The sequence below is a fragment of the Halichoerus grypus genome, chromosome 4, assembly GCF_964656455.1.
Source record: "Halichoerus grypus chromosome 4, mHalGry1.hap1.1, whole genome shotgun sequence".
Lineage (NCBI taxonomy): Eukaryota > Metazoa > Chordata > Mammalia > Carnivora > Phocidae > Halichoerus > Halichoerus grypus.
The window spans coordinates 168,331,936-168,346,098 of NC_135715.1; the positions used below are offsets into that span (position 1 = coordinate 168,331,936).

General features: G+C 36.5%; 1 protein-coding gene across 1 annotated transcript in view; it reads left to right on the top strand.

Moving 5' to 3' along the window:
* Positions 1 to 14,163, top strand: part of CPS1 (carbamoyl-phosphate synthase 1) — a 122,680-nt gene that overhangs the window by 17,713 nt on the left and 90,804 nt on the right. Inside the window, exons 2-6 of the mRNA XM_036098744.2 lie at positions 4,330 to 4,439; positions 7,994 to 8,138; positions 9,210 to 9,299; positions 11,212 to 11,268; positions 13,678 to 13,770. Coding sequence (XP_035954637.1) covers positions 4,330 to 4,439; positions 7,994 to 8,138; positions 9,210 to 9,299; positions 11,212 to 11,268; positions 13,678 to 13,770 — 495 coding nt within the window. The remainder of the gene's footprint in view (positions 1 to 4,329; positions 4,440 to 7,993; positions 8,139 to 9,209; positions 9,300 to 11,211; positions 11,269 to 13,677; positions 13,771 to 14,163) is intronic.

A 14,163-nucleotide genomic window follows, 5' to 3' on the forward strand; every position in this document is an offset into this window, starting at 1 on the left:
AACTTTAAATTCAAAATTTGACATGAATTTCTTTCTTAAAATTTAAATTTTTATTACTTAAAGCATAGAAGGAAAAAATAAAGGGTGAATTTTTTATTAAAGAAAAATCTACCAAAGGAAAGGATATTTTATTTATCTTTGTTATCTCCAGGTGCTTCAGTGATATTCTTCTGGAGGTTTCTTCCTTTTACCATTCAGGCACATATCTAGCCCTTTTGCTAAATGGAGGGCCTGGGGACATTTGCCCATGTATTTCTAGAGCCTAGTGTAGGATTTGGTACATGGTAGGAGCTCAGTGAGTTTTTGACCTGAATGTCTAAGCAGTCTTCTTGGCACATATATTTTTATTAAACACATAGGGACCATGTCATGATAGAGGTCCTTTATTTAGTAGAATTCGTATTTATGTGTCCTTCGGTTACTTTTCCTGACATTGTATGAGTCTACAGGCTTCTCTTCCTTAAGGTTTCCTTTGTACTTTCAGCATTCAAAGTATTAAAGGGCTCTGGCAGTAAGCACTTAAATTATCCCTTAATGTTACAATCTAATTCCTAGGCTATGGACCTCTCTCTACTAGAATGAGGCTACTAAAGTATCTTACAATAGTCACAAGGTGATTTCTTTTGGACTCATTGGAATAAAATAGCATTTGGGGAACTATTAGCTAGAAGAGGGAATTCCAAATAATAGCTCTTTGTTCAGAGTTCCTCTATCAATTCATAGATAAGTCAATTGGCACTCATCATTTTAAACTCATCAGAGGCCCATGTAGTTAAGTGGAATATAAAGGGTACTATAGGCAATAAACAGAAGCCTTGTAACAATATAATGTGTAGTGAGAAAGAGGATGGGAAGATCTATAAAGGCTGCCAAAAAGAACAAAAAATATAATTAAAGGATCAAAAAGACATATTGAACACAGTCTCAGGGACTATTTCAGGCAACAGTAAATGTCTCCTCAAATATATCTTTAAACGACTGAAAGCAGAGTAGAAATCTAGTCCCATGGAGAGAGAAAGAAAAATGCCAAATAGAATTGTAGGAACAGGCTAACAAGAATTGGATTTGCTTATGTTAATTTTTACCTTTCCTTAAAATAATTAGATGGTGTCTAACCCAGAGATCAGACAATTTGAAATTCTTAGATAAGAAGAGAAAAGAAAAAAAAAAGTAAAAAAGTGAACATGATATTTTAGGCAGGGATGGCTTAGAGTAGGATAGATAAACTGGTGTAAAGAAAACAGTTGAAATTTGTAGTTCGCACTCGTTTTGCCAGGTAGGTACAGTTATTTTAGGTTCTATCAAAGTTACATGTTATTTAGGAAAATGTTTTCTTTCCTCCTTTCATTTTGTGAAAGCATGTAGGTTACACATGACTTCCTCAAGAACAGAAAATAATACTTTTAGGAGAAAATACTTTTTTGACAGTGAATTTTCATTACTTGGACCAAAGAGCTTCACCTAGTGAAACATGTTAGAGATACCTAGGGAATTTTCCCATTAAAAATATCCCTACTGAGAACGATCACTGTAGACATTTGATTAGCTTGTAACAATCTTTAGCAATACACTGAACATTATCACTCTTAATCCCTAAAATCATCAACCTCTGTCCTAAATTGTAAGTAAACAAGAGTTGGCAAGTTAAAATAAAATGCAAAATAAGAAAATCATGCTATGAAAAGAAATGACATGCAAAGTTGATTTCCTATATACAGAAGCAGAATTCAGAACTTGTCATCACTCATACTACGTTAATTACATATTGTGGTTTCCTTTGTTCTGAGTAAATCCAAAAGCTTTTCTTTTTAAATTTAAATTTAATTTAGTTAACGTACACTGTATTATTAGTTTCAGGGATAGAATTTAGTGATTCATCAGTTGCAGATAACACCCAGTGCTCATTACATTAAGTGCCCTCCTTAATGCCCATCATCCAGTTACCCCAACACCCCACCCATCTCCTGTCCAGAAACCCTCAGTTTGTTCCCTATAGTTAAGAGTCCCTCTCTGTTTTCATCTTATTTTATTTTTTCTTCCCTTCTTCTATGTTCATCTGTTTTGTTTCTTAAATTCCAAAAGCTTTTTCAGTTTAGTTGCTGAGAAGATAAACCATAACTACTTGATAAAGTATCAAGCTTGAGATCTCGAACACTAGTTCCAAGGTTATACATAAAACAAAACTGTCTCAGAGATTATTTGATAAGCCAAGTAAAGGACAAAATTCTTTTGGTTAACTCTGCCTGTGGACACACACATATGCACTCACACATAGAAACACATATAAAGTGTGCAGTTCAGCACTTTATCCAATCTTTCTCAGAAATATAAATTTGAAATCCATGCATTGTGCCTCCGACTTAAAAAAAAGAACTTTCCTGTTGAGATGAGTATCTTAAACATATCAATTTTAATAGGAAATACTAAATTATTTTGTGTGTAAATATAAGTTCATGTGTATGCAAAACTACACATAAACAATATTTAGGCACAGGATATAGTGGTTTAAAGATGATCAAACACTACTTTATACATTAAAGAGCAATCATTCCAATGCCAAGAGATTTGTGTAGTTTGTACCTAAAAGAGGCATTGTATTTCTACAGAGAAGACTACTACAGAAAAATAATCAGGTTTTTCCATGTTAACATTGGAAAAGCTGAGTGCATGTTGCAAAGCTAAAGGAGCGTAGTAACAAAGGTCTAGAAAACACTTACTGAGCTTCTGCCGTATACCAAGGTTGGTGTGTGTGTGTCTGTGTGTGTGTGTGTGTGTGTGTTTGGTGGGAGTGGGGGTGGATGGCAGGGTATGAAAGGATTAGGCACTGAGTCCAGTCCTAAAAATGTGAGAGAAAGAAAGTAGAGAATTCCTATGTTTCTCTTTAATGGCTGCACTTAATCTTTGTAGAAAGAAGAGCACATTGATCTCCCTTACTCCAACAATTTCAACTCCTGGCCGAATGTATTTCATATCCCTACCCATTCACCCTAACCCCTGAATATTTTAAAGGAAATGTCAGACATCATAGTATTTTTTTTTAATTTATTTATTTGACAGAGAGATAGAGAGCACAAGTAGGCAGAGTGGCAGGCAGAGAGAAAGGGAGAAGCAGGCTCTCTGCTGAGCAGGGAGCCCGATGCGGGGCTCGATCCCAGGACCCTGGGATCATGACCTGAGCCGAAGGCAGCCGCTTAACCGACTGAGCCACCCAGGCGCCCCATCATAGTATTTTATCCTTAAGTATTTCACTATATATCTTTTTTAAAAAGGACTTTAAATATAAGCACAATGCCATCTTCAATCTTAAAAAATTTCACCAAAAATTAATAAAATTTCCTCAATTCTTGCAGAGATGTTTTTCTTTATAGTTATTTTTAAAGACCATATTCCACTTATTTTGCCCTGTAGTTTTTTCAGAGTCTATATTTTGCCTCCCAAAGTGTAGTTTAACATATTTCTCTCTTCCCCGACTTTTATGGAAATTGAGATTTGACCTAAATTGTTTCAACAATAGAATTTAGTGTATTTTTGAAGAGTGGCTGATGCCTGCCTCTTAGATAAGTTTCTCTCATTGTCCCTCTTCTTAGCCAAGAATTTTATAGAAGGTGTTCAAAGATTAGTATGGTGAAGTAATCAAATTCAGAATGCCTCGTACTCTAAAGAGAGAACCAGGCATGGATATAATTAACTCTACTAAAAAATATAATGTGATCTATTTTTAGATGTTTCATAGTACTTGCTTTTGTATCAGTATTAATAGAGTGATAAAGTTTCAACTTCTTTATGATCATAAAGCTGGTGTGGAGGGGCAGCCCTTGGGACAACTCCATCAAACACAAGAGCTCTCTGGAACACAATTTGATGGATAATCTTTAAGATTCCTTCTAGCTCTAAACTTCAGAGTGATGATGAGCTGTATGGTACAATACACAATGTTTTTGCAAACTCATGAACTTCCCTTAAAGCTATACTTGAGCAAAGCTATGGAATATTAAGGGGGAAAAGATAGACACATAGCATTTCAGCTCAACTGAAGTATTTCTGGATTGTCAATAATTCTACAAGTAGACTTAGAATAGACAATGTATCAATATGCTTCGGTTCCTCTTTCAAGCAAAACAAAATAAAACACCTGTCCGTGACAAGAGCCATACATCTGAAGAAAAGTGACAAGGAGCAGGGCAGAAACTCCAAATATAGGCAGTATGGTTTCATCATATATACTAGACATTTATTTAATAAGTTTGTGTATTGTATCTTTGGACAGTTTTCAACTAGTTGTGCCTCATATTTTGTATTCTGCTAAGACTCACGCATCTGTTTCTTTAGGCACAGACAGCACACATTGTCCTGGAAGATGGAACTAAGATGAAAGGTTACTCCTTTGGCCATCCATCCTCTGTCGCTGGTGAAGTGGTTTTTAACACTGGCCTGGGAGGGTGAGTAATGCCCGTGCTCCAAGGTTTTCTTCTTCCACTGTGTAGAGGAATAGCTAGATGATCTTACTCACGGTGGGAAGCTGAAATCATCACATCATAATAAGACTACATATTGTCCTGACATTGCACTGTGCTTATAAGTAGTCTATTCCAGCATAGATACAAACTCCTCCCTGCTGTGGTAAATGAAAGAGAACTTGGACACTGGTATTCCCCTGAAAATAAAGCATAACATTAATTCTAGAAACCTAGAGCCCGAGGACGCAGGTCATATGAGATTACTAAATGGTTTCTGTCAGGGAAGGTATGGATCTGATTAAGGTAAAAATTGGAGCAAGGAAAAGGATGGATAGCACACTCCAGTGCCATCCCTTTAGCGAAGTTAAGAATCAACCTTGCACATCTGATATGAAGTACTATAAAGAGCTGAGAAAGTTCTTAGGTATTCTGTATAATTTCACACAAGAGTAAGAAAGGTGAAATAACAGATCCATTTATTGTCTTAAAGTAATCAAAGGGAGAGCAGGTTCATAGATCTGATATTTTCAAAATTTATCAATCGAGACCCAACTCAGTGTTTAAGATCTGCTAATAGATGTACAGCAACAAAGATCAGAGCTGCTGCAGAAATCACGTAGCTGTTCTTATCAACCAACAAATGTTTGTTCACTGGGAACCAGGAGGCTGAAGTTCTGGTCTAATTTTCAATGATAACGGATTATGCGAGATTGAGAAAATCACTTAACCTTTCTGAATCCTAGTTTCCACTATAAAAATGAAGGGCCTGGATTAGACGGTGATTTATAGCTGGGATTAAAAAAACCTATGAGTCCTTTAAAAAATATGACTGGGTCGTTTCAAGAGGTTTCCATTAGAGATTCAATGGACTAAACTTCTTTAGAGTATTTGATAAATTCTTTAGGAAAATTCAGTTAACCTTATAATGACAAGGAGATGTTGGGTTAACTGATATTGAAGTTATCGACTGACCAAACTTCCATTATATTATTAATATACATTCTTCTCTAAACTCTTGGCTCTCTGTTTGAAACGAACAATATTAGGTGGGTTTTAAAATAGTTCCACTGGTGAGAACATTAAATTACTGCGTGTGAAAGCTGTTTACAAAGTTTTGCTTCACCAGGCAATTATTTAAGCTTTTCGACAGCACTAATTACTAGCTCTGTTAATATACCTGCCGACAAACAACTGTTTAATATAGATCAGAATGATGGAGGGCACTAGAGTTTTCTTCTCTGTGATGGATTATGGGTAATAAATCTTGTCACATCACAAAAGTCAAACAGGGCCTGATGGATTAATTTGCTTCTAACACTGCAGTTCTCTAGGACAAGCTGTATTTATTCATTTACCAGAGAGAGTATTATAAGCATATGTTTAAAGGGAACGGTTAGTTCTTTTATGGAGAGAAAGGGAAGTAAGATTAAATTAATTAAAGATGTTTTTGATGTAGGAAAAGGCATTCATTAATATTCATTCCACAGACCCTATTTTCCATTGAGAATTGTTGCTTTCATTCATTGTATGGCTCACCCAGTAAGGTGGTTGATAATTAAAGGGGTTATTTTGTTTTTCATCTTCAAGAAATGCACTTATATTGTGTGTAAGCCTTGGTTAAAAAATTATCAGTTCCTGACAGGTGAGAGGCATCTGAGAAATTAGCTGATGGAGGTGTGGATAAATATTACAGCACTCTAGTCACCTCAGGGGTTGCTGAGCTGAAAGACTAAGTGTTTTGTTGACAAAGGTAGTTCTGGGAGGAGTTTGTCTGGATGGGGTTGAAGAATTTATGTTGTCTACTGCCTGAGTTGAACTTTATTGGTTTCAAGGTTGTTGATTCTGTCCCCCTCAGCACCTAAATTCATTATCAGTAGTAATCCATAAGAAAGATTTGGTTTAACTCTTTCTGCGGAAAGTGAAAATGTGAGTGGGGGGGTAGGGGCATAAGGGGTGGAGGGATATCTCATTTGCACTGTATACCAGTGCATGGAATAGTTAAAGATAACTCCTGGTATTTACTGGAATAATGTTTCTTAATATTAAGAATAAGAGTGATATATATGCATACATATATATATCATAAAATTGAGAATATATGTGTTTTTAACTTTAAAATGAAGACCTAATGCATTTCTCCCTAATTCTACATCAGTACTTTAAAATAGTTATTTGGAATTTTTTTTTTTTAAAGATTTTTATTTATTTATTTGTCAGAGAGAGAGAGAGAGATCACAAGCAGGGGGAGCAGCAGAGGGAAAGGGAGAAGCAGGCTCCTCACTGAGCAAGGAGCCCGATGTGGGACTCGATCCCAGGACCCTGGGATCATGACCTGAGCCAAAGGCAGATGCTTAGCAATTGAGCCACCCAGGCATCCCTGGAATCTTTTGATTTAGAAGTCAGAGGTGCTTCAGGTCAATTTTTGTGGGATTGACTTTTTTTGTAAGTTGATAACTCTCAAACTTATATACTTCTTTAATAAATTTATAAACATATACTTCTTTCTAAAGCTATTTTAAAAATCAACTATATTGAGTAATTCTTTCATAGAATATATGTATTCTTATTTTTCCCCTTCTCCAGACTTTAAAATAAAAACCTATGGCCTTTATGTTATTGGGTGATTCTGCCACAAAAATTAACTCAGTCATTTTAAATGTTGAATGAAGTTTAATAAACATAGACACCCATGCAGTCACCAGTGGTGTAATCAGGATACTCTTCAGTTTCCTAAAAGATATTTTAAAAAAACTTAAAATTTTTTGACAATTAATATTTTGGTGAAACTGGCAGCCCTCAATAGTAAATATCAGTTTGGATTCCTGTCTGGTAGGCAAGGGGAGACTTCAGGATACCTGAAAACTTTAAATAGAGCAATCTTTTAGAAAATCAGTCTCTATGAAGGAATTTTTTAAGGAATTAAAAAGTTTAAGAAGTTGAGGGAATGGAAATTATATGAGAATATGCCTTAGTACTTATGAGTCAGTTTAAGTTAAAAGCAGAATCAGACCCATAAGTACAGAGAACAAACTGACGGTTGCCAGAGGGAAGGGGGAGGGAGGGATGGACAAGATGGGGAAAGGGAGTGGAAAGTACAGGCTTCCAGTTATGGAATGAATAAGTCACAGGAATAAAGAGCACCACAGAGGAAATATGGTGATACTGTAATAATAGACTTGTATCATGACAGTTGGGAGCTACACTTGTGGTGAACTGAGCATAACATACAGAGAAGTTGAATCACTGTGTTGTATGCCTAAAACTAATGGAACATTGTGTGTCAGCTATACTCAAATGAAAAAAAAATTTTTTTAGAAGTCAGTTTGTCTTTTCATATCCGTCATATGATGGGATATGTTTTCATATTCTATCATAAAATTTCTTTAGATTTGCTAAAATCTAGACGCAGCCTTATAAGATTTTTATCTCATGTTCTCTCATTTTCAAGGATTCAATAATTAAGAGCAGGTATGTAGATTGTAGTTTTGTAGTTACATACATTTTTTTGTTGGTAATATTTTGGCATCTTTACTCAGGTACCCGGAAGCTCTTACTGACCCTGCCTACAAGGGACAGATTCTCACCATGGCCAATCCCATTATTGGGAATGGTGGAGCCCCTGACACCGCTGCACTGGATGAGCTGGGACTTAGCAAATATTTGGAGTCGGATGGAATTAAGGTAGTGCCAGTGATGACTATTTAAAAAGTCTCAATTTGGGGCACCTGGCTGGCTCCGTTGCTGGAGCATGAGACCCTTGATCTCAGGGTTGTGAGTTTGAGCCCCACGTTGGGCATGAAGCCTACTTAAAAAAAATGAATGAAAAGTCTCAACTGGAGGGGAGAATAGTTGATTTATTTTTAAGAATCTAGGATGGGCAAAGTTTCTCCTCAATACTGTAGTACAACCCATTAAATCTGTGCTCTCAACCCTATTCCTACGTATTATGAGAAGAATTTTTAACATGACATTATTTTGAATTTCATTTTTCATGGCACTTTATTTGTTTTTAATGCCTTGGATGAAACTTGGCTTAATTTGGAAAGATGTTGTTATAAGTCTAAATGACAAGTATGCTACAAGAAATGGTGATGAATTACCTTTTAAAAGGTCTTTAGTAATCAACTCTGTATCAACTATTTGCCTTTTAATCTTACCTTATTTAGAGGATGAATAAAAGATAGCTTCTATGCCAGTCTAAAAGTAAACACATTAAAATTTCCTAATCAAGATAAATTTGGATAGTATTAGGAATGTGGACCATATAAACAATTAAAAAATGTATACTCCAAATTCATCACTCTATTTTTTTTCCACTCTATTTTTGAATGTCTTGGACTGAACATGTAGCTTAATTCTATTTCTCAAAATTTTCCCAATATATCTCAGTCTCCTTTAAATGTAGATTAAAAATTATTTATTCTTCACATACATTAAGCAATTAATTATTAATTAGATTATTGGTAAATGCCATGGAGGAAAAGTACCAGAGTGCTGAGATGGGGGACCTAGCTTAGTCACAGGATTTGGCAAATGGGGTAAGACTATTCCTTGACGTAGTAATTAAGGTAACAATGATATATTTTAAGAGAAAAATGTTGATCATCTTCTTTCTTCAAGTCTCCAGAATTTTGAGCCTTGAATCAGTGGATATAATAAAGCTTTTTTTTTCAAAATTGCAAATGGACTCGTAAGACAAGACACAAGAGTTGGATAATATTTTGTGGTCACCCCAACTCCCTGTCTTTCTAGGTTGCAGGTTTGCTGGTGCTGAATTATAGCAATGACTATCACCACTGGCTGGCTACCAAGAGTCTCGGGCAGTGGCTACAGGAAGAAAAGGTGAGAAATATGCAGGCTGACCTGTCTGGACCAGTTCTCTTCTAAACACCGAGGGCCACATATTTTTAGTTTAATCTATTAGGTGGCACTCACACAGCCTTGGTAGCATTTCTCTTTGGGGAAAAGACCTAGAGACATCTTAGAATTTTTTATTTTCTTGAACCACTTAATTTTCCCATCCCCTTATATCCACGATTGTGATATGTAACTTGAGTCATGGGTTCACGGACCAGCTTTACCATTAACTAGCTGTGTGATTTTGTGCAGATCATGTAATCATACCATATTTTCTAAATCCTTAACTTTTATGAGGATAAACAGATTGCAATTAAGTTTCTTTTGGCTTAAACATTAGGACTCTATGACACATAATTAGATATAATCTTATTTGAAGTAGTAATTGAAGAGGGTTATAAACCTTATCTTATACTTTCCTTAGTTTAAGTATTATTTTTCTAATCAAATAAGAGTATTTTCCTGGTTTGAATGTCAGAGGTACTTTAAGTTAAGGGACCTGCGATATTTGGCTTCATCTCCAGTGTTGCTGGTGTTTTCTGTTGCCGCGGAGCCTCTAACTGATAGAATATTATTCTAAGAAAGCTCTACCACACCAATGAGCATCTACCTATTGGGGCTAAATGTTGCTCCTTTCTGACAAATCAAGAAATCTTGATTTTGGCTTCCTAGGTTTCATACTTTCTAAATTTTAAAGGGAAGAAGGCCTCTATATCATCTCCTGAATCATTACTATTTCATTCTCAACCATTATCCGAATTTACCTCCATTACCTAGACAGCTAATTTTTGTAATGGTCATGTAGGAGACCCTCACTTTAATGTTTCCTTTGTGTCACTAGGCAACGGGTATTACAGCTGCTCTGGGTCAGAACCAATGATCTGAGTATAAACTTAATCCATGACTTGTTAGTTTGTTTTTAAAATGCGCTTTGAATTTTCTTTCATGATCACAGACACATAGAACAGAAGAGGGTCTAAGATAGGGGCCTCTGGGGTGGCTCAATTGGTTAAACATCTGCCTTTAGCTGAGGTCATGACCCCAGGGTCCTAGGATTGAGTCCCAGGTCAGGCTCCCTTCTCAGCAGGGAGTCTGCTTCTCCCTTTGTCCCGCCCCCCACTCATTCTCTCAATCTCTCTCTCTCTCTCAGTCTCTCTCAAATAAATACATAAAATATTTAAAAAAAAAAAAAGAGGGTCTAAGATGGTAACGAGTTCACCTACTTCTGTGTACAGGTGAGGTAAGACTCCTTGCTCAAACATCACTCAGATAAATGGTAGAAAAAAGAAATTAGAACCTGTTTTGCTGCTTCCTAACTCATTGTCCTTTTATTTTACCACATCTGTCTCTATCCAAACTACTCAAAGAAAGGAAAACAAATGGTGGTATTGCCTGATATCCTAATCAGATGGGCAAATCTTATCACAGCCTGACTACTTAACAAGCATCCTCAGAAAAATGTGTTGCGTGTCTAATAGGTAGCCAGAACATTTGGCTCAAAGTGTGGATTTGCATATTATTTACATATCATTGCTTATGAAATTCACAAATTCCATTATTTATATATATAAAAATACATGTAATATATATAAATATGTAACATTACCTATTTAACATCCTGTGTAAAAAGAAACAAAACTGTAGCAGAAGATTGATGTTCAGAATTTCTCATCTTTTATTCTGAGGCAGGGCCTGGGTATTAAGAGTCCTGTTCCCAACTGGAACAGCAATTTACCGTGTTCTGACAACACAGTCACCCTGGGTCAGAGAAAAGAAGGAGTAGGGAAATTATTTACTGCTCAAGAAGATAGATGATGCTAAGTTTATAACTTGAAAACAATATGCTGTATCTAATTTCCTCCAATTTCACTGTCACAACAAATTTTTTTTCTTATAGGTCCCTGCAATTTATGGAGTGGATACAAGAATGCTGGCCAAAATAATTCGGGATAAGGTATGATGATCATCTTTAGCCACCTCTGTTTCTCTCTCCCTCCCTCCCTCATTCCCTCCCTCCCTCTCTCTCTCTCTACGAATATATATACTATTTCTCTATAAATTAAAAAATATAATAAATATTCTATTTTTTCTCAGTGCTTGAGGAATCCAACAATATGTGAAAGAACAAATCTGACCAATTTCTGTCATTTGGACCTCTGTCATCTTGTTTTACTATTTCTGATGTAATTTTCAAGACTGAGTACTCGATTGGGATGTTTGTTGCTGAATGGACTTGAGATTAATTCACTTGGCAGCAGATTATTGAGTGCCCACTATGTGTTCCCTATTCCAGCGAGTTGAGGCCTTTCTAAGTCAGCTCACGTGACAGGGTTAGTGAGACCAGTGGAGAAGGGAACCAGGTGCATAACAATTTTGCCTCAATTGAATACTCATCTGCTGAAAGAGGCAGACCAGGAAGTGTGCAACATTGGTGCTGTTATTTGTTTAGTCTTCTTGAAGGGGTTATCTGTGAAATTAATGAGTTGTATTTCATGGGTGTGTCTAATGAGCCCTGCATACGTTACCTCAGTTACAGAGTCTTTCTTGAGACTGTACCAATGACCAAGGTGATAAAAGATAAGTTTATCTTTTGCTTGCATATCTGATTGCTGAACCGTCTGACCTCTCCTTTTAAGATTGTCTCAGCACCATCTGCTTGCTTCTTCTGGTTGTAAGTGGAGGGCACTATTATTTTTTTTCCTATACAAAACCTTCTTATCCTAGACCAGAAAGAAACTTTACCTCACTAATGTTAACTAAATTCCCCAAGTGCCACTAAAGTTTTTCATTGAATTATATCACATAAAAAAAGGATGGGGTACCTGGGTGGCTCATTGGGTTGGTTAAGTGTGTTCCTTCGGCTCCTGTCATGATCCTGGGGAATTCCTGCTCAGCAGGAAGTCTGCTTCTCCCTCTCCCTCTGCCCCTCCCCCCCACTCATGCTCTCTCCTTGTTTCTCAAATAAATAAAATCTTTTTTTTTAAAAAAGGAAAAAAAGAAATGATACAATTTCAAAGTGAAATAGACTCTTCAAGAAAATCTGTTGTAGACTCCTTGTTAGAATGTATATTGACATAGGATCTCTGTAAACAGAACAGCTTTCTGAAAACAGCTTTTTGAAAATGAGGCATGGCCACACACCCATGACCACAAGGAAGACAGCGAGAGTTTACACAGTCCTTCCACTCTACTTCTGATTTTATTTCCTCCTCCATAATTTTCCTGAGAATAGATGTTAATGAGAATGACGTGCTGGTACTTTCTACCCTCACTCATTCCCACGTGACTACTTTCCTTAAGGAATACATTTCAGAAGGAAACAAAGGCTTCTTTCTCTTTCCTTCAATGCAGTGATTTCCTTGGAGAAAGGCAAATCAATGACTTTATCTTGACTCCCCACCCGCAAAGTCTTTTTTTTTTTTTTTTTTTTAAAGATTTTATTTATTTGACAGAGAGGGAGACAGTGAGAGAGGGAACACAAGCAGGGGGAGTGGGAGAGGGAGAAGCAGACTTCCCACGGAGCAGGGAGCCCGATGTGGGGCTCGATCCCAGGACCCTGGGATCATGACCTGAGCCGAAGGCAGACGCTTAACGACTGAGCCACCCAGGCGCCCCAGCAAAGTCTTGATTACTAAATGTAATATGCTATTTTTGTAAATAGTTAAAGCTAGACTTACTAACAAATAAGTAAATCTCAAGACATAGCTAATAATAAGAAAATATTTGCCATGTTCAGGCTAGCAAGGCTAATTTGTGAAAACTTTACAGAGGTCTAAACATTCTTTAAAGTTCAGGGCCTTAGGGACACCTGGACATTAACAAATCCAAAGCAGTAAACATTTTCAGTGCTACTTCTCAAAGGCTCTGACTTATATAGCATTTCACATCATTTTGTAAATGAATTTTACTATCATAATGTAACTAATTCTCCTTCTTTTCAATTTTCTGCAATTTTTAGATTTCTTATTTCCTTCTCAAAACATTGTTTTGTCCATGTCTCCACTGAACTATCTTTAGGTCATATGCACTAAGGAAATAGGTACCCTAAATGCTCTAATTTGCACCAGCCTGGAACTTGGAAACCCGAATTCTGATGCCTTTTGAATTTGCTTATTCCAGGTGCCAGTCTCAGCCCTAAAAAAAAAAAAAAAAATAATGAATTGTACTTCCCAGGGTGTTTCTCAGAATGTACCGTGCAAATTACTTCATCTTTCCAGGTTAAGATGAGGAACTTCTGCTGATGGTTATAAGTAGTTATAAAGACATCTAGATCTTGGAGTAGCCGTTTAAGTCCCTGTGAATGGATCCTGTCAGCACCTTGACTGTTGCTACCTTTTAACTGTCTAATTTTTTTCTTTGATAGGGTACCATGCTTGGGAAGATTGAATTTGAAGGTCAGTCTGTGGGTTTCGTGGATCCAAATAAGCAGAATTTGATCGCTGAGGTTTCAACCAAGGTGAGAGATTTTCCTTCACATTTTGTAGTTTTATTTCTTATAATACCAAAATCTTCACGTAGGCCAGGATCATCATCCTGAAATACCAGAGTTGAGGGGAAAAAAAGATCTCATAGCTGCTAAAATATATATTACAAATCAGTGTCTTTAAAGTTAGTAACTTCTACTTGCTGCAATCCATCATCAATCAGAATGACTATGGAGAACAATATTTCATGAAGAATTCCAGCTGTGAGAACTTTGGTGCACCAGGGCCTTTCCTTAAGAAAATGTTATTAAAAGTCGGAAAATTGCCTAATAGCATGTCAGCCTCAGAGAAAACACACGTTGATATTATCTGGTATTCCCATTCCTATGCCTATGCGTATGGAAATGAGGAACAGGATGATGGGG